The sequence below is a fragment of the Varroa destructor genome, unplaced genomic scaffold (genome assembly GCF_002443255.2).
Source record: "Varroa destructor unplaced genomic scaffold, Vdes_3.0 BEIS01000006.1, whole genome shotgun sequence".
NCBI lineage: Eukaryota > Metazoa > Arthropoda > Arachnida > Mesostigmata > Varroidae > Varroa > Varroa destructor.
This window is the reverse complement of record NW_019211459.1, coordinates 26873739-26893255: the sequence shown is the minus strand read 5'-3', so window position 1 is coordinate 26893255 and position 19517 is coordinate 26873739. Positions and strand designations below refer to the sequence as shown.

General features: G+C 41.3%; 1 protein-coding gene across 6 annotated transcripts; it reads left to right on the top strand.

Annotated features, from left to right (window-relative positions):
- Positions 1–1766: 1766 nt before the first annotated feature.
- On the top strand, positions 1767–19282 carry LOC111252749 (uncharacterized). Of its 6 annotated transcripts, none has more exons than XM_086992873.1 (11): positions 1767–1817; positions 10159–10536; positions 10640–10873; positions 11116–11376; positions 11948–12040; positions 12214–12361; positions 12553–12770; positions 12973–13274; positions 13520–14037; positions 14229–14390; positions 16618–19282. In XM_086992873.1, exons 2-11 carry the CDS (start codon positions 10360–10362, stop codon positions 16662–16664), a joined length of 2160 nt encoding a protein of 719 aa, XP_086848999.1. In that variant the 5' UTR covers positions 1767–1817; positions 10159–10359; the 3' UTR covers positions 16665–19282. The 6 variants fall into 6 exon arrangements, with proteins under 6 accessions (XP_086848999.1, XP_022666857.1, XP_022666856.1 ...); XM_022811122.2 differs by lacking the exon at positions 1767–1817 and adding an exon at positions 1870–2018 and having other exon boundaries at positions 16621–19282; XM_022811121.2 differs by lacking the exon at positions 1767–1817 and adding an exon at positions 1871–2018.
- The last annotated feature ends 235 nt before the right edge of the window (positions 19283–19517 follow it).

Below are 19517 nucleotides of genomic sequence, written 5' to 3'. Positions count from 1 at the left end.
TATTCTTCTGTTTTTGCGATCATTTTCGCTTGCGTTTATGGGCAAGTGTAACAATCTAGACGGGGGCTATACGCGGAGACGACTGCTTACCTGACGTTCTAGTGCTTTCGATAACTACAAGCAGTAAGTTCCAACTTGAGGATTTGAGCGAACATCTACAGCACACACACCGAGTGAGAATCCAAACTCGTCATTCGGATTTCAATGGAGCGCCACAAGGCACAGCACCAAGCGACGATGGATCCGTTGGCAGCTTTTGCAGTAACATCAGCTTCGGCGAGTTTATCCTGGCGGTGGCCGCTGCAACAGCCGCGGTCCGGCCCTCCGCCAGTTCGCCGGCATCCGAACTCACCGTGCGCATGCGCCCCTGTCAAATAACTCAGAACTAGCCCGCAGCCCCCCAAGTCCGCAGCCAACTCGACATAATTGGCCTCTGCCTCTATCAGCTTGGTGATGAAAGGCGGCAGCGAGTACCCCGATATCCATCACACAGTTCGCGTCGCCCGCCACATACCTGATCCCCATGAACAAAGGGAACCTTAGCATTTTTCCTTTTCTTAATCTCTCGTGTACTATACCCCCTTCGTCGATGAACAGCAAAGAGGCCCGTCCAGCAGAGAAGAGCGCTGACTCCAAGTTACCGTTTCCCCCTCTTCCTCTCCAGTGAGCGATTCCAGTCATCAGTGATGTTGTAAGTGGGATGGATGCGAGCGCCGCCACGAGGTCAGACATTCGTACCCGATCGCGGCGCGACGACCGAATACACACCCCCCGCGAGAAACGCGCTTCACGCTTACGCTCAAATGAATAAACGTAGCACACATAAATAACATGGAGTATTTCTACAGTGCCACTGACTTCAACAAAAGTGAACGGACATATACTCTTAGCTAAATTTTGTATTCAATGGTACAATCGTGACTCCGCTCAATAGGCCAACTCGCCTGAGATAAAATGCATGTACATTACTTAACGGAACTCGATGGAAGGCACGATCGCTGCTTTCAAGGTTTGCCTCAATATATTAAAATGGACATTAATCATGTTCATTTGAATACATACAAGCGTCGACGTCGGTTCCCCCCGCAGAAGACTAGTTCGCTAAAGGCTCTGTTAAGCAAGGTCTTTAAATGGCTGAGCAGATTGAGCCTGATACAGTCGACTTCAAGAGGAAAGCCGAACATAGTATATAGTAGAATAGACCGTAGTATGTGTACCGTTCCCTAAAAAAAAATCTATATCCTTTTCTGTCAGTCACATCGCGCCCGTTAGTCTCCGTCGACAAATCCTGTTGCCGTCCGTCTAGCTGCATCCATTCTGTATCATAGTATTTGATAGAGAGAGCTGTAACCAATTCGGTCTTGCATAACCATCGACTACAGCAGAAGCAATACTTTTTGCAGCTTCTGCGGCAAACGGTTTTACAGATTATACGCGGATCTTATCCAAAAATTAAGGCTGTACTCAGACGATTAGTATTCTGATCGGCGGATATGGTTAAACTCGTGTATTTATTTGCCTTATGCAACGAATGTATGCGGATTCTCAGACCAAACGCCATTTTCAATTCAACTTGAACAATCTAATCGGACTCACTTTAAAACGATTCTAGTGTTTTATTTAGACTAAAAATTATATTAAATTTTTCAAGCTTCAAGCCGAAACATAAAATTAATTTAGAACACGAGGCGAGCGGGTCATACCATAGCTTCTACAAACAGCTGTGCACGAATGATACAAAGCTGTTTGTAGAAAGCGCTTTCCAACCATATGAGCGACTGTCATCCTGTGACAGGTGTATTCGGACAACAGATCAGGTGTGATTCTAGATATTATATGCGATAAACTTAAGCATCACAGTTATTTGTTTAAGTCGCAAAGTGAACGCACCTGTAATGGCCTGACTAAAATCCTTAAGTATCCTATTATAGTATTATTAAATCCCTAAGTATCGAATGCGTAATAATTCGGCTGATCAAAGTACGGAAAAACGCATCTACGAAAAAACTCTCCGCCGAGTAAGTGATGATCCCTCACGACAAAAAGTAGCCAGCTATGCAGTTCTAAGTCTAGCAGACAAAACAGCCTAGATAATAAGTCAATCTTTAAACCCAGATTTGAATTCTGGATGACTGACTAATGGAAAATCGCAGGCTTCATTTTCTTCACTATTATAGTAGCCAATAACAGTTTATTTTCTGGATCGTTAACAAGCTCTACGGAAGCTATTAAAGGCCAAATTAACAAAAGTCTGTTATTTGTGTAAGTAATAACTGTTAATGTAATAGAGGCTTATGCTTGCTTGAGTACCAAATCCGGTCAAACAGCAAAACACATGTATATTTTATGATTCAGTGGCGCTATAACGCATCGATTCGTTGGTATTTTTTCATCAAATAGAGCAAATCGGGGACTCGAATAATGACAGGTAAAAGAGTGTGATGATATGTTTATTTAACACAGTACAGCATTAGAGTAGAAGTGTTGATCTAGTCAATCAGATAGTCAGTCTAACTAGCCGAGAAATCTGTTAGATAGTCGCAATAGGCATACTTTATTCAGCACAGTTCGTGTCACAGGTGTGTAGATAAAATAAAAATAAAATAGATATAAGTATGTGGGTAAATAATTACCTGGCTTGAACAACCCCAGTATTTGAGATAATGGGCTGATGTGGTAAACTGATTTGTCCAAAATAGGCAAAATCGCAGTAACTTAAATAGACCATATTTCAAGTTACATTAAATAGTCTAGTATTCGTTTCTGTTTGAAATAGAACGGCCCACATGGTGATCGATTATTCGGTCCTGATCCCATATCAAGTAAAGCAGCTTTTCGTTTTCGGATTTCGTTTTAGTCAAATGAAATTGGCGTTTTCGGATAAACAAGTTTATTTGCACTATCTCTCAAGCTGTTGTTTATATCTCGGGGTCATAGTCGGCGATTACGTCAACGTTACCCTATTGAGTATAAAACTGTAAAATAGTTAAGATCTGATCGTATCTGCCCAAACAACAACTCGAGCAAAGCTGACACTTTTTTTTTTTATTCTCATTATTATTTTATGCTACAGAACCGATAAACATTATATAGAGTTATTTGATAACGGGAAACGAACGAACCCGTCCACCCAGTTGCTCTCAGCCCGACGGAACAATGTTTTGGCAACAATGACCGGCTCACGGATGCTCCGCTATTTTGAGCTAAGCCTTTCGGCATTTTAGTGTACACATTTAATCAAACGTGTTCATCCTTTACTCATGATATGCTGGAGAACCACATATTTTTTTAAACCTACTCTGAACCTCGTGAAACAGTAAAATCTCGTACACTTAGTAGCCAGCGTTGCTGAATACCTGTTAAAGCTATTTTTTGTAGCTGGCTTAAAGCCGCCAAATCCTATGACCTTGGTGGGGAAATTTTCAATATGGCCGCCATCAGGCACAACAACAGACTGCTACTGGGGGTGCAGTTCTCTTGGTCGGTAGTGAGCGATCGATGCCATTCAGTTTGTGTTCGCTCGATAGGAGGAACGATAACAACAAAAGCAAACAAATCACATTTGTGAATAGAAATAATAACGAAGTTCCTGTTGCGTGTCGTTGCCCAAACAGAGTATTCCAGGAGCCACAGCGCCACCTGTTTCTGCTATGATAGTTCCACTGTATCGTAATTCAACTAGATATCTGGTCTATCTGTTTGTCGGACGATAGTCTCGGACCGTGTACGCTTATAGTCTACTACGTCAGTTTTTAGTGAGTGCGTGTCTGCGTAACAGAGTCCCCGCAACGAATAAACTATTTCCCTACGGCCACGTATATCGTGTCCACACTTTGCGGTACCGCTGAAATCCTCATTTTATATATGCAGAGAGACATATTGTCATCATCTGGCTACTGCTGATTCACAGGGAGATCAGTAACTGTGGCTGTTGCCGCGCAAACGGTTATCATATGAGAGGGTGTCAATTCTGTGCTGTGTTTATGGGTGTTCTATAACAGTTCAGATGCGCCAGCAAGTTCCCTATTGTATTGCAGTGTCGAACACCACATTGGTACGGTGTAGAAATCACTGTTGTTAATCGGAGGGTGTGCGCGCGTTCATGTCTCCAGCGATAGCCTGACGCACAGTGGTGTAACAGCAATAAAAGCCTATTTGTTGCGAAGACCTATCCGCTGAGGCCTCTAGTAGATAGGCGCGAAGAAGCGAGACTATCTAAAGTCGTTTGGGCAAGAATCGAGGTTAGATCCGGGCCCAGTATCGAGTGCCGATACATGCTTAGCGAAGCTGTCCGACAAGCAATAAGAACTGTAGCAATCATCTTTGATTGGAGGATATATTTGCCACTTGCCATCAGGGAAGAACGAGCAGGGTGAAGAGCAAAGCGATATTTCGCTTTAGCACTGCACATATTCGTTTTAACGAGCAGAACCTCTCTTAACTGTCTCTCTCGAATGACTGCAGTCCGAGGTTAGTAGATAGTTGAGGAGATCATAGATATGAACAGTATTAATTTCCTTCAGTGTACTTTGTAGGAACCGAATGGAATTATGTGTGGATGACCTCAATGTTTAGAGGAAAACAACTAGAGACTAACAATATTAGGTAGTGTATAATGTGCACGATATAGACTCAAGATGGTATCTATTGTTTTTTTTTTAATAGGACTAAAAAATTACTGTTCTATATGCTTTAGCTGGTTACCCGACTGCGACTTGTGAACGCCTTTAATATTTCTACCACCGAACGTATTAAAAGATAAATAAACATGAAAATCAATTGCCAACATTACTGTATCGGTACTGACATCGAGTAAGTTATACAAGTAATGTTGAATAATTCATATCATATCGGTGCAATGCGGTAATTGAAGCGCAAAAAAGTTTGTTAACGGACGTCAGCAAAGCTGTTCCAGTATAAAAGATTTCATGCACGAGAGCGATGGTTCCTGGTTGGTGCTTAGATTGCACTGAAATGGATAGTCAGCCCACTTAGTAAAAGGCATGTATACATCTGGGAGATGCGCGTAGTGTTTAAGAAATAAGTTTGGAAGACACTAGAAGATTGAAGAAGAATCGTAGTTTCAATTAGTCTACGTATCGTGATCACATGCACATGTCTAAAAGACAACTAAGGGTTTTCGAATATCACTTTGTAGCGGGGCTCTTTTGAGAGTATGCCAGCCTAGGCAATAACTATAGTCGTAAAGCTTCCTCAACGTAAAAGTGACGATATTTCAGTTAGATCTACTGTCTGTTACACGATATATACGAGTCGTGTCAAGAACAAGTGATTTTGTCGAGACGACGTCCACCCTGTGCTGATTAAAAGTGTCGTGAAGGTGATCTTTATCGCAGTCCGACGACAGTTGTTGCTAACCGTGTTCAGGACATACAATCAGGTACTATATTTACTTACCTCAGCACGTTTATGCATTACCGTACTGAGGCGCACGTTGCCACGTAACCGCGGTCTATTATCGTCGCTAGCAGCACCGGCAGTAGCCAGTAGAAATTTCGGCTGGTCGCGTTCTCCACAACTATCGGCGTAGATACAGCACGTGCAATAGTAATGTGAAGAAACGGGAAATATTTAGCCCTGGTCACAGCAATGTCAGTCGCCTTAGCCAGCCAGCCAGCCGACCAGCATCGGCTGCTTTGGTCACTAACAGCCAATGGCACGCTTAGCCGTAACGAAAATGGGTCACGCATGACATGTCTGCAACATGGCAACGGCCCGCAATTTGTGACCAATACCTCTTGCTTTTGAAACAAATCAATGGTACATTTAGTTAGCAAAAAAAGAAATATAAACGATGAAACATTGCTTCGTGACTACTAAGTGCTGAACACATATAACTGCTCCTAGAAGACGCTGAAAGTTTAATGTGGCTTTTTTTTTCTAACTTTACACTACAAGTTGTTAAGTTAGGGCGTTGGAAATCGATAGAAGCATATTCTAAAACATTCGATGCATGAGTAAGATTCAAACAGAAGGAATAATTTGGTCAAGTGATTAATACCTGACAGCCAATACCGAAATCGAAAAACCGAAACCGAAGGCAGTCTTTGTCGCGCCGGTACAGAATGCTATAACACCGAGCGAAACAACGAGAATGTCTACGCACAGCCAAGTAAAAGGGCCTCTAGAGGGGACCTTGTGATCAGAGATTCATTAATGATGCAGTCATTCGCAAACACTTACAGGGTTTGCCACGTGAGTTCCAAATGTAGTTCCGAACATAGCTATTCGAAAACCATTGTTATCACCTGTTTTTTTCTTACAATTTATGCTATTTAAATATTTAGGATAAACGAAAAACAACATACGTATTGTCTCCGAACTTGGGTAATTTGACGAACATTGCATACAGGTACGTTCAAGAATTTCTGAACCATTTACATACTATATAGTTATTCATGACATTGGAGCGAGATCAACGTAGACGCGGGAAACACGGTCAACTTGTTGTTTAGAGCCTACGTGCACGCCATCATCCGAATTCTATGTAACTCCTGCATTCATCTGGAAACACGTTAGGGTACTCTTCGCTAACCCCTTATCTAATGCTGCCGCAACAACAACTGCGGCATCCGCCGCCGCCGCCGCCGCCGCCGCCGCCGCCGCCGCCACCGGTCTAGAACGGGTTTGTAGATGGTCAGAGACGATACCCTGGTTCATCTTGCCAGCATTTATTCGTCGGAAACGCTCTGAGCGCCACCGGTGTAACTTCGACGAAGTAACAGCTTGTTTATTGTGGTGAACTATATGCACTCAACGACGACGACGACGACGATGACTCAGTTGGGTCTAGCAGCTCAAAGAAAAGACCAGTGGTGAATCGTGCAACCATATTGTGCCTTCAACAAACGCAGCAGTAGATGTTTTGCACAAGCCTTGTTAACTTGAAGCCCTGGTGTCATGCTAGCATTTCATATCGATGGCTTCGTGTGTTGAAAATTTAGCTATAAGCATTAGATTAAAAATACTTGTAATCTATTGTGGATGATGTTTCGTGGCTTGTTCGTCTACCTCATCGACCCCCACGAAGTCGAATGCTCGACTGATAAAATTGGCATATCTGCATAGCCTCTCGGGATGAGTTGCAAACCCCCGAAACCGCCATCTCCTGACGTTGTAAGGACTCGCATTCAAAATGTTTTAGACAAATCACATTAGAAATTCTTATTTGGGTGTACTTCGTTTATTTATGTGACCCATGATTTGGTTCTTTGTTGTGTGTATAATTATTTATTCTCAGTGGGTAAAAATTGATGCCTTCCGCCCTTTTCACTCGATCATTTCAAAGTTTCTCCGAGATCATTTAGAGCTAAATAAGGTAATCCTTCAGCAGACTGATAATAGTATGCTGAACCGTTACTTTAAACCGATGCTTAATTAAAGCTAAAACCTCTCTTAAAAATTAAGCATTGCTAATATTCTCGCTATAGGTATGGAAATTTTACCTTTTGGTTAAGTGTAGTCTAAAATAGACGTAATAAGCTCAGAATAGCGTTGCACGCCTTTTAATGTATCGTGGATTGTTGCGAAGAGAGTGGATCCGAGGTGCCTAGTTGCGATCTTATTGTTCTTTTTTCGCCTTATTTTAGCCAAATTTATTCAAGATCATTAGTATCATCATATGATTTCTGCTGTAGATGTTTCTAATCGACTCGGTTATAGACCCCACAGGCACGTGCTAGAGATGTCCTCAGATTTGTATCGGTTTCAGTGATCTTTTTGGCCTTATTTACAACATCATTCAACGTGATAAAAAAGTTTATGCTCTATGGGGTAAAATCCAGTATTTGTTGGAGATCGGACAGGATTACCAGTCGACAATAGCAGGAACGCACTAGAACGCCACACGTGCATGCACTTAACCATGTTGAGCACGTTAGAAATATTAGTGTATAATTTATTCAGTGCGTGAAGTTCGTTTTCTTCTTCTTCTTCTTCTTCTTCTTTCTAGACTCTTCCTGAAATTTTTGTATTTCAGGGAAGTACGTTCCCACGTTCTTTTATATTATTATTTATTATTGTATACCGTTGTGAAGAATGGCTTCTGTGGTGAACCATGACGGCTTCTTAAGGACAACATAAACGAGCTCACAAGCTTATTCCGAAGACAATTGCCGCTAGAGAGAATCATATATACGAATCTGAACGTTCAGCTCATTGGACCATAGACCCGATTAGTTCGAAAAGAGACCAGATCTGCTCGACAAGGACATGCACGAAAATAGCTTTAATTAGTTGGAGTTAAGTCTTCTGTTTCTTGGACAATCGTAAACTATTTTCGAATGAACTAGTAGCGTAAATGCATACAAAATAACAAGTATAGCGTTCAAAGACTTCAAATTGGGTTTTACAAAGGTCGTTTACTTAACTGCGGTGGCATATTTTTCTATACGTACATTTAGTACCAAACGCCGTAATTTGATTGCCGATTGACCCCATTCTGCGCTAGCTATTCATTTCCTATGTGTTAATAGCCATCGGCTTCTACACAATAGAATTTGAATAAATATGAATGAGCTAGAAGATGCTGTTTTATCAGCTGTGGATGGCATTTACCACCATTGGTCGACTGACCGAAGGCCGCAGGCTGAGTAGTAACGGGCCCAATGATTAGGTATGTGGTTGTTTTTTTTGACTAGCCAATGATGTGGGTCTCATTGTAGATTCTACATATTGCGAGTGCAGTCCACATGGAATCCAGTCTGCGTGTTCCGTTTCTGCTTATGGACATTTTTCGTTGGCCGCATAATGTCCTAATCAGCGACGAAAGTTGCCTGCTTTATCGTTGCCGTAGCTCAGTAGTAAGCCACGAATGAAACCTCGACACAAAGTCGCAGCTAAAACACCTAACTTCTTTTAAGCTAACTTAACGTCGAGTGCTATTTAGCTTTTTACTAGAGGATAGTACAGTGGCATTTTCCGGGCGTCTGAGTGGTGTGTTATTATTGTGGAAAGTAAGCTTGGAAAAAAAAACAATATAGCCGTCTGTGAGAGAACTGACTAGGGAACTTAAAGTCGTCGCACATTGACATATTTGATCGCCAAAACTGTTGTGCACAGTCGTTCCTGTCACTAGAAATGACATATCGACGTATCGAACGTCGAAAAGTAAGTTTTCAGTGTCTATTTATGTAAAATAATGTTTTCACTTTTTTCTATTGCCATTGTGTCAAGTATTGCTTTAGATGGTGAACCCCTGCCACAAAACGATATGTGCCTATTAGGGTTGAGAACCTTTACGCAATTGGCCTATCTGGGTACATCTAACCGGTACTATCTGCCGAATTTTTGCCGTTTACTCCATGAGTAGCCAACAGGCTAGCCATGGAGTTATTTTTGAGGAAGCACTATCACGGTATATGTTATTTAAATTCTATGTTATTTTTGGCGCCCTTATTTCTGGCTTAAGCGATTCAATCAATTTAAATTATATATCTAAACTTACGTCTTTATCATGTATTTTAAGTTAAAATTAGTTGTCAGGGGGACTCAATAAATCGGATATGCAATCACAAGGTTAAATGCTTAAAGAGAATAGTTTAAAAAAATTTAAACACACACCGCTTTTATAGCAGTAGCTACCATAAATTTCTGACGTTAATTACGCGTTCTCTTGTAGAGCTGTACCCGTGTTCAACTTACGGTATTTTTGTTTGACAGTCTCCGGTTCGTAAGTAAAGACTTTTAAATAGCTTACCTTACAGGATTAGTTCACTTCGAACGCAGAATATCTTCAGATGAAGAATAGTGCGCTTCACCATTTGGACAAAACTATAACGATACGTACGCGTAGTTGACAAGTCTTTTTTAAAGCTGTGCCGCCTGAGTAACTGCGTACGTGGCTACCTGCGTAAACTTGGTTAGAAGCTATTTCGACTAATAACTTCACTGCAGATCGTGAAACGCAATTGGCACGGATTCTAGTAATTTTTGGACAATTTCTCAATGATATACGTCAACAAACAAGTGACTACCGATAGATGTTCTTAGAGGTAGTGATACTGTAATAACAATGAGGTATGGGCTTACGAGGGCGAGGCCAATTTTAAGTATTGCAATATACATCATGCACCAGAACCGAAACTATTTGATAAAAAAGTGTTGTTGTTGTTGTTGTTGTTGTTGTTGTTGTTACAGAAAGCTGGCTTGTTGCGTGCACGGGCCCGTTCCGAGACAGGGCTCGAGGAGATCGGTGCATTTAGTCCTGCACAACTCTCATTAGCCTTAACTCAGCTCGGAGGTGGGGCAGCTCTTGCCGGCACGGACGTCGCAGCGCTGAAATTCCCGCTTTGCCCCCCTAACGGCGACGCAACCTTAGAAAACAAGCAGGGCAGAGAAATGTATTCCTACGCTTATCGATTGCGCTATTTGCAGAAATTACACCAGGACGCGTTTCTGGGCCTTAATGCCGTGCTGCTCGGTGAAGGTCTCCCACCTGGTGCCGTCTACCGCTCTTCCCTACCAGCTACACCGGTCTCCACACCTATTAGAGAAAACTGGGTCTTCTCCGAACAGGTACCGACGCATTATATATCTCGATTCTGGTATTTGTGTTGTCAAAAGCCTTCATAATATTTATATATATAGCGACATTGTGATATGTATGCTTGTTTCTCAGGCCTTGCGCGAGCGCCTCTGCAAGACGCCCTCACCTAGGAAGTGTCGCCTCTTTGACCCGCGACGCCGCTCCGAAGCCGGTCTTCACGAGGAGAGGGAAAACAGTTGGACTGAAGGCGAGGATAATGATGATGGAGAGATTGATTCGCCTAACGAAGACGCTGACTCGGTTCGCGAAAACGACGACTTCATGCTACTCAACAGGGAGCTTTTTATCGGTAACATCTCGTCCAAGGTAAGAGAACAGGAAAGCAGTAAGGCGCAAGCTGGCTTTCCCTAATACTATATCCCGCGATTTAGCTTCATAAATCAACCTAAACACAAGCCACAAACAAACAAGTTTTTTTTAAAAGCCGAAGACTCTCTGAGTTGATGCCCACTGCGTGGGCAATAATGCCTGTAACGAACAAAATTAATGCCTAAGCTATTAATTTTGTTCGTTCACTTTCACGCTCTTCTTACTCGAAACTGTTCTAGACGACGAAGTCCGATCTGCGCGAACTGTTCACGCAGTTTGGACGGGTAACAGACGTAACGATATGCGTGGACGCGGAGCGACGCTGGTCGCGGGGCTTTGGGTTTGTGACATTCTCCAAGAAGGAGGAAGCGGACAGGGCGCTTGAGGCCGGGCGTCAGGGAATCATCATGTGTGATGGGCGTGCCCTGAGAATTCTGCCTGCCAGCGATAAAAGAACTTTCAAATTGCGGCAACTGGCGGCTAAAGAACGACGTCTTAAGGTGGGATTCGTTGGATAAGTAGCTTCAATTTTCCAAATTTAATCTGCTTTAAATTATTTTAAGGTATTTAGAAACGGTACGAACATGTAATTTCACATAGTAGGCTACCCACTGTTATGGAAGCAAATTATTGATCATCTGCGTGACCTGTTTTGCTTGGCCGCTTCTTAAGGTCACACTTATCGGTAGTAACTGTACTTCTATTGCACAATTTATATATACAATGGTTCAATGTCACTTGTCTGTTTCATGATTTCTATAAATGGTGCGGTGCATTTCTGTATATCGTAGTGAAACTCAGCTTGTCGCAGGGGCCTCGAGTGTTCATTCGTACATAATCCTTCGTAATATCGTTGTTTTGGGTATAGACACCCAAACGTGGAGTATCCAAATAGATACCTAAACTTGAAAAAAGAGCCTCTTTGTAGTGGGAAATAGCGTGAAGCACCCCAAGCGTACCAAAAACTGACTCTTAATCTTGTAACGGAATGCACCTTAAGCAAAGTAGATTGTCTGGTAACTCACTGTACTTTCTGTTTCTGTTCGTGTTTTGTGTGAAAATTGACAACAGGACGAGATTGATGGCATCGATGAGAGCCTTGATGACGACTCGATTTACGTACCCGTAATGAGTGTGGAAAACCTTAATCAAATGCCCGATGAAGTAAGACAAAACAAATTTGTTTACATTACACACCCATTCACTTGTACTGAAGACCATGGCATACACATGGCAATAAATTTGCTAAATACGACTGCATAGCCTTCCCTTCGCTTGATTCATAAATGTGCCTGCGATCTCTATATGCAATGTTTGTTTAATTTTCCGCTTTATAGGTGATGTCTGCCATATTGGCACGATTGGATTGGCGCGCTCGTGTACGAATGGAACGCGTATGTAAACGCTGGCAGCGACTTGCTCTCAAGTTATGGGGTGCTGAGGAGGATATTGGATTTGCACTTAAATCGTTTACAACCAAGCAGCGTAAGATTTCTTCTCCAGCTGTTGCAATCGGAATAGCTATAGCTTAACTTCGGCAAAATACACTTAGATTCTCTTAGTTCTCACTTAGAACTAGGATTCACTTAGAACTATATACACAATCAGTGGAATTAACTAAGTTCAGTATCATGTACATCATGGTTAATTAGTTGCTTATCTGATACCAACTTTAGCGTTAACGATCGACATCTTCCGAGCCTTGCTGACGCGCTGTAAAAACTCTCTTAGACGAGTAGATCTCTCAATGGTTAATCATACTATGGCTGGTGGAGAAGCTGCGGAACAGGTCGCGCAAACATGTCCTCATTTAGAGCAGTTAAACATGTCGGGACTACCGTTGAGTAACGTGTCGCTGCAGCAAGTGGCGCAAAAATGTCCTAATCTGCGCAAGGTACGATTAGCAATTTGAGTAAAAAGATAGCGGTAGCTCAGCACTTTACTACTGACAGATGGCATCATTAGATGTATCAGATCATGTCTGTAAGAATAAACGATTTATTTACTCGGCACTATTTTATTCGCTTCACGAGGGCCGAGCCTTCACTTGTTACATTTAAACGTTTCGGTAACAATGTCTAATTCTCAAATCGCAGGTCGAGCTTGCCGGGTGTCGCGACATCGGCGAAAAGGGCCTTTGGTGGCTGTTCCACCTCTGTAAGCATTTAGAGCACATCGATTTATCGGGGGTATCAAAACTAACCGGCCAGTGCTTTCACATGAGCAGTCAGCGTCTTCGCTGTGTCATCCTAGATGCTTGCGTGGGAGTGACGCACTCGGGGTTTGTGAAACTTGCTACCAAGTGCTCATTTCTTCAGAGCCTCAGCCTCAACTCGGTCACTCAGCTTAGCGATAAAGACCTCAACTACATCTGTTCGAACCTGCGCGCTATCAAAATGTAATAAGTAGATCTGCAGCGAATGCCATAACAGCTTGCCTTGCATAGGGAGTGACAGAGTTCTCTATTTGCTTCAAATTTTTAGGCGCCTGTGTTGTAACTAAAGGCGCATTATAGTACTTTTTTCATCTCTTACATTAAAGTGTATGTGACTAGAAGCAGTTTACTTGTATTGTCAATATTCTTTGGGGGTGAAAAACCAGATATAGTGGAAGATGCTTATAAAAAATTATCAAATTTCGCAGAATCAAACTCGAAGGAAAAGGGCTGAAGAATCTTACCTCTACGGGTCTGTGTACTGCGCTCCAAAAACTGCAACAATTAGAAGAAGCCTATCTGGCCGAAAATGCCGAAGTGACAGATGATGTCGTGTGTGTCTTGGCACGCGCCTGTACTCGCCTGCGAATTCTAGACATTTCACGTTGTCACCGACTGACGAATCTAGCCTTCAGTGCACTGAGCCAGTGTTTGAACTTGACGACACTCAGGGCGTCCTATCTCAATAAAGTAAACGACGCTGGACTTTGTGCACTTTCCACTCAGGGAGCTCTTGAATGTTTCGAAGTTCGTGGCTGCCCAATGATCGCCGACGAGGGACTAATTACTCTTGTATCACTTTGTCCAACCCTTACAAAAGTTGACATCAGCGGATGCAGACGTGTAACAAACCACTTTGTTGATGAAGCTGTCAAACTTCTCAATACGCGTCCAACATCGTCTCCGTTGTTGAAACAAACAAGCCACATCGAATCCGATAAAGCAGGTATGCCTACTGACTAAAGTTCCAAGCAGCGCATATTGTCAGGGTTTGTTAAGAGAACTTTTTAGGTCGAGATTGATATTACATAGAGATCATAATTTTTCTAGGTTTTAGTTATAGTCGATTTGCCTTCGCGATTATATAGTTGATTGTTCTCGATTCCTAGGCCTGAGAATTCTTGATTCCTTTTCTAGGTACTGCTGAACAAGAACCCAAATCTGTACTGGAGTTAGAGCTCACAACTGGCTCAAGTGGAGTAAGCTATGCAAAGACACCTTCCGTCAGATTGGTGCTTGACATCTCGACCACCTGTGTTCTGGATTGGATTCCACTTGAATCGTCAAAGGATAGTAAAGGTTAGTAAGTAATCCAAGGATATTAACTCACGACGATTATTACGTAAAACACAGCGTTTGTTATTAGGGGTCAATTGTTCTGTATGGACGTAGTGTTTTTCAGTAGGCTATATTATGATTGTCTTTTTCATTGGAAAAGCTAATTTTAATAAAACTATAATGTTTACCCTCAAACTGTGGTATCATTCTTTCAAACGATTTTATGTGAAATCGTTAATTTGTGAGCGGGTAGTGTGAACGTCCTGAGTACTATTAGAGCTAAATCTAGGAAATAATTTTGAGCACCTTTTTTTTTTATTTAAGCGGGGAAAAAATTAAACTGGTGTATTATCTGTATCCTTAAACTATTATTTTTTTATTGCGTTTATACGTTCCGATATCACTTCTTTTCTTAACGTAAGCATTATCCACTGCTACGATCAATGGTTTGATGGGTGGTTGTAGAATTCTAAGCGAAAGACATCATCCTAATCCTAGGTTTGTGTCCAGATTACGACTAGATGGAGTTTTTAAGTTAAACACGTATATCGGTTGACCCAGAAGGGTAAGTTGTGGTATTTGTTGGTACCAAGCTGAAAATATCAATCGGAGATCGTGAATGGATTCGCTTCAAATACCTTGTCCGTGTCATTCATTCTACCAGTATGGACAATGGACTCCTTCAACGTTTCAACTAGTTTTTTTTGCCCAAATTTCGCTATGTTGATTTCGATAGTTACCGATATAAAAAGGGTCACCAATCGAAATTTACATGCTTCTTTAGTCTTCCTGTTACCTGAAGCTTCACAAAGCCAGTAACTGAAGAGTGAAAAATTTATCTTCCAAGCATCTTAACTGAAAGTTTCCTGTGTTTACAACATGTGTGCTCAACAGCATATATTACAGCAAGAGTGTATTGAAGTCTTTCCTCGAGTTCGTTCACCTGATATTTAAATTATGGCGCGCTTTAACATATCAGTACTAAAAGTTGCTATTGATTTCATACCTTGGAACATCAACGATATCGAAATATATTTTGTTATTGAGCAATTCAGCGAGATCTGCATATCTTGATGACTGAAACTGATTCCTTCAATCGGCAAAATGCACCGGTGAACCTTACATGAAATTTTGTCAGGCCAGTGGTCGCCATACGTACAAGTTAGCGCTTTTTCGTATCGTCATATTGCAGCGTCGTCTGTGGTCCTCCTTCGCAGCATGAGAAAGCGCAATAAACTCCACGAATCAGTGTTCACTTAATTAGACATCCGCTTAATGAATGTTTACTGTATTTGTATACACATGTTCGAGTTTTAAGCTAGAACCGTTGGTCATCTTTGCAGCAGAATGGATAGGAATTCCGAATTTTATCCAAAAATAATGATCGATGATCTGTCAGTAGGATAAGGCGTCGTCCGTAATTATATAGATACTCCTTGTACGAGCAAGGCCCTTTTCGCGTGACCGGTATTTTCCGAAAGGCTTTATGTTTGGCTTCCATAAGAAAGCGTTCGTATTTGTTTCACCTATTATTATTAGTGTGAGTAGGCTCCTGTACTTAAACGGAGCTGCCACGTTTCCACTTATCTTGATGGTGAAATCACTAAATTCAGCAATCTTTGTCTCGCTGGATTCCATTATATTGACAACGTCAAATGCCTTTTCTCTTTCTTGATATACCAGGTTTTCGTCATCCGTCGGTCTTTTCGGTATGTCACAAGGTGTTAATAAGCGTAGAAATTTCGGTACAATAAGTCCGAGTTCCACGTTATCATTTCACCGTGAAATATCAGTCTGAACGGTATGATCATAATGACTGGACCAACGTTCGAATGAGGGGCAGCACCCTGGATTATACGTTAAGTTATTCTGCTTACTAGACCATTATTATCGCACCCTTTTGATGGGGGCGACACGCTACTTTTCTTTTGCTTGGAACCAACGTGACCATGAGCATTTTCTAATCGTTTGCCTGTGTGTGCTGAGTTTTTTGAAACGTTGAAAGGTGTGTAGAGCCTTCCCTATTTTGTAGCAAACGGCTCCTTGGAAGGCTTCCATTGAAGTCGATGGGGTATTAGGCTCGCCTATCGTCAATCCTAGCGGACTCCCGTCGCCTCTGATAAGTTATACGCTTCGTTGGACCTCTGAAAGCATCTCTTTATTTTGTCGGATCTCTTTATATCTTCCGGTATCATGAACTAACTCAGTCTATACTAATGTGTTCAGAATTTGTTTTATTATCTTTCAGAAGGAGTGGAGATACTTGAAGCTGATAATGAGGTTTCGGCGGAATAAGCCTGCCAGTACTCTCAGAAGGTCATGAAGGCCATCACCCTTGCAATTCACCTATATACAACTACTTATGAATAGAATAAGAACAGACAGACATGATACGAGTCAGTAAAAAGAGAAAAAATAGTGAATGATGAGTAAAACAGGAGCGAAATATCGATTATGGATGTTAGTAAAAGATCGTATTATTGCTATTGCAACGTTGAGATAGAAGCGGTACTCGTTGTTGGCGTTGTTGTTGTTATTGTTATTATACACATCTAAAGCTGGCTTTCGAAAGATTAGTACGCCCGACCTTCCATGCTGCGACGATACGGGGTACTTTGTTCTACGAGACTCGAACGAAAGCCATGTTGACTCTGGCTCGAGCTAGATTCTAAAGCGATGATGAAATTTGAATTTATAAAAAATTTAATGTTTCTCGAATTAGGGCATTCTGCTTGTTAAACAAATCCTCATACTAAAAACAAGTACAAGATAAATAGAGATAGAGCAAAAGCAAGATACAAAACGGTATCTTTAATCAGTAATCACAATAAGTAATCAATTAATTAGTCGAAAGACATTATAACTAAATAGGGTCAAGTAAAGATCTTGACTTTTATTTGAGAGGAGGATCGCTATGCGCCAATGTTGTGGCTACTCGTGGCGCATTTCGAAGTTAGGTCAGCGTACTCTATCGCTGACTTCAAATGCACAAGGAATTTTTTATAATGTGACCAAATATGCGTTGTTGTACCTAGCTAGCTAGCTAAGCAAATCTACGAATTACTGATATATAAGTGACAACAACAGACAGATGGGCATAAGAAGCTTGTGTTGATCATCGAATTCAACATCTCCTGTTGACTACAATACGCAAATAGACAATATCGCGAAAGTTGTCAATAAAAGGTTCGATATTATCACCTTCACATAATGTCGCCAGCAATTATGGGTCTAACGAATTCCGACAACACGAACAACTGGACTGAGCATCTAAGTTCTAAACTTTTTCCAAAGTGCTATGAGTCGCCTAACCCTTGTGCGATCGCCCGCCGAAAACGACTTACGATAAACCCTGACTAGGTTTATTTACTGGCAGGGTAGGTCGGTATTTATTTGAATCATCGGTGTTGCCGATAAGACCAGCATGTATCAATAACAGTTCTACGTTCGTAGTTAGAAATAAACTTTCGTGTTCTACTTTTATTGTTCTATTTAGTATTTCAATGTAACCTCCAAGAAAGTCAGTGATTTGATTGAAACTAACAAATAATTGCGATCCATTTGGAACTCGGGAGTTATTTATGTAACTGATCCTGGTAGAAAGATGGTACGAACATTGTAATAATTGTTACAGATATAACAATTTTCAGTATTTCTCTCTCTACTTTACAGCAGTAGAAGTGTGTACGACGCAGTTAGTACCGATGTAGATAAGGGTTCCTATTTGCCAGTGGCTTGTGTATGGCTATCTGTCTGTGAACTGCCACGCAGCTTCAGCTGTCACGTGGTTTAATGAAACTCAGCTCAAAGGCCCTCATAAACAAATAGGATTTGTCCGTTGCTTTTGTAAGCAACCTCTTAACATTGGAAAATTTTCCTATAAAAATGACCACTTTGATTGTTTAATTTTTGTAACCGATTGATTTAACATTAATTTCTTACAATAACAACTCGGGACAAGTACAGCTACGGTTATAAGCTAGGTACTTCACAGTTTATCTAGTGTATGTGATCAGATCGTAACGAAAAAGATATTCAGCAAGGAAAATATATGCTAATTTTCTATACTGGCAATCTTAGCGATATAAAGCTCCGATTACGGTACTACTACACAGCTGAGTATGCCAAACAGGCCTAGAAACTGTGACATAATGGCGTGTTGAGATAACACTCTGAATTGATGACTATAATCGGTTCCATGTTTGTGATTAGAATATGTTTTGTAAGTGTTCCATTAGGACTGCAACTGTCATAATCAATGATGATCGGTTTCGTAGCGAAAGCTTTTTTTCGTATAAATCTATTTCATTTTCCATGATGTAAGGAAAAATTTTAAAAGGAACCGCAATCGGTTCGGATATGCGCTGTTGTCGATATTTCTGACCAGCAAAGTATGACTAAAAAGAGAGACCTCGCTCAAGCGCGTCGTATATTGGAGCTCATGTCTTTACTAGGCAAAAATTCTAACTCGGTCATTCGCTTTGTGCGTGTTCAAAAGATCGTGAAAAGAAAAAAAAAAAAGGAACCAACATGACGGGCCAAACTGAGCGGTGAAAACGATGAAGAGGTGTTCACAAACTGGTGATGTAACATTCATTAAACACTATCGGCTGTTGTTTACCTCCGAAAGCATTCTGTAAAACGACATGTTATGTATAAAAGATATGAAAAAAAACTGCTCCGCAACAGCTAAAATACGATATAGGAACTTGCATTGCTTTGAAAAGTTGAAGTTGATACGGACGCGGTTGACTGCGACAATGTACGGTAGTTATGCGATAATAGTCGCGAATGTTGTAACGGAAAATTGCTTCGGTAACGCGCTAAGCCGGAAATGAAAGAGCTATCGACTCCGACACTGTTATTGTTACTAAGCATAGAAAATAAACAACACACACCATTATACAGAAGAATTGTGTTTTTATTTATGCTCAATCTGAAGCACTATGTCGTCCAGACGAGAGTCGTCATAATGCACGATGAAATTTCGTTTTGACAACGCTGAGCGCGAACGAAACAGAAGGCCTAAACAGAAGATGCCTGATTGCGGGAGCATGGAACAATCCATTATAATTGTTATTACTTCCGCTTAGCCTGTTGCTTTTATATTGTTGTGGTGTAGTACTCATCGTGCGTGACATTCTAGGA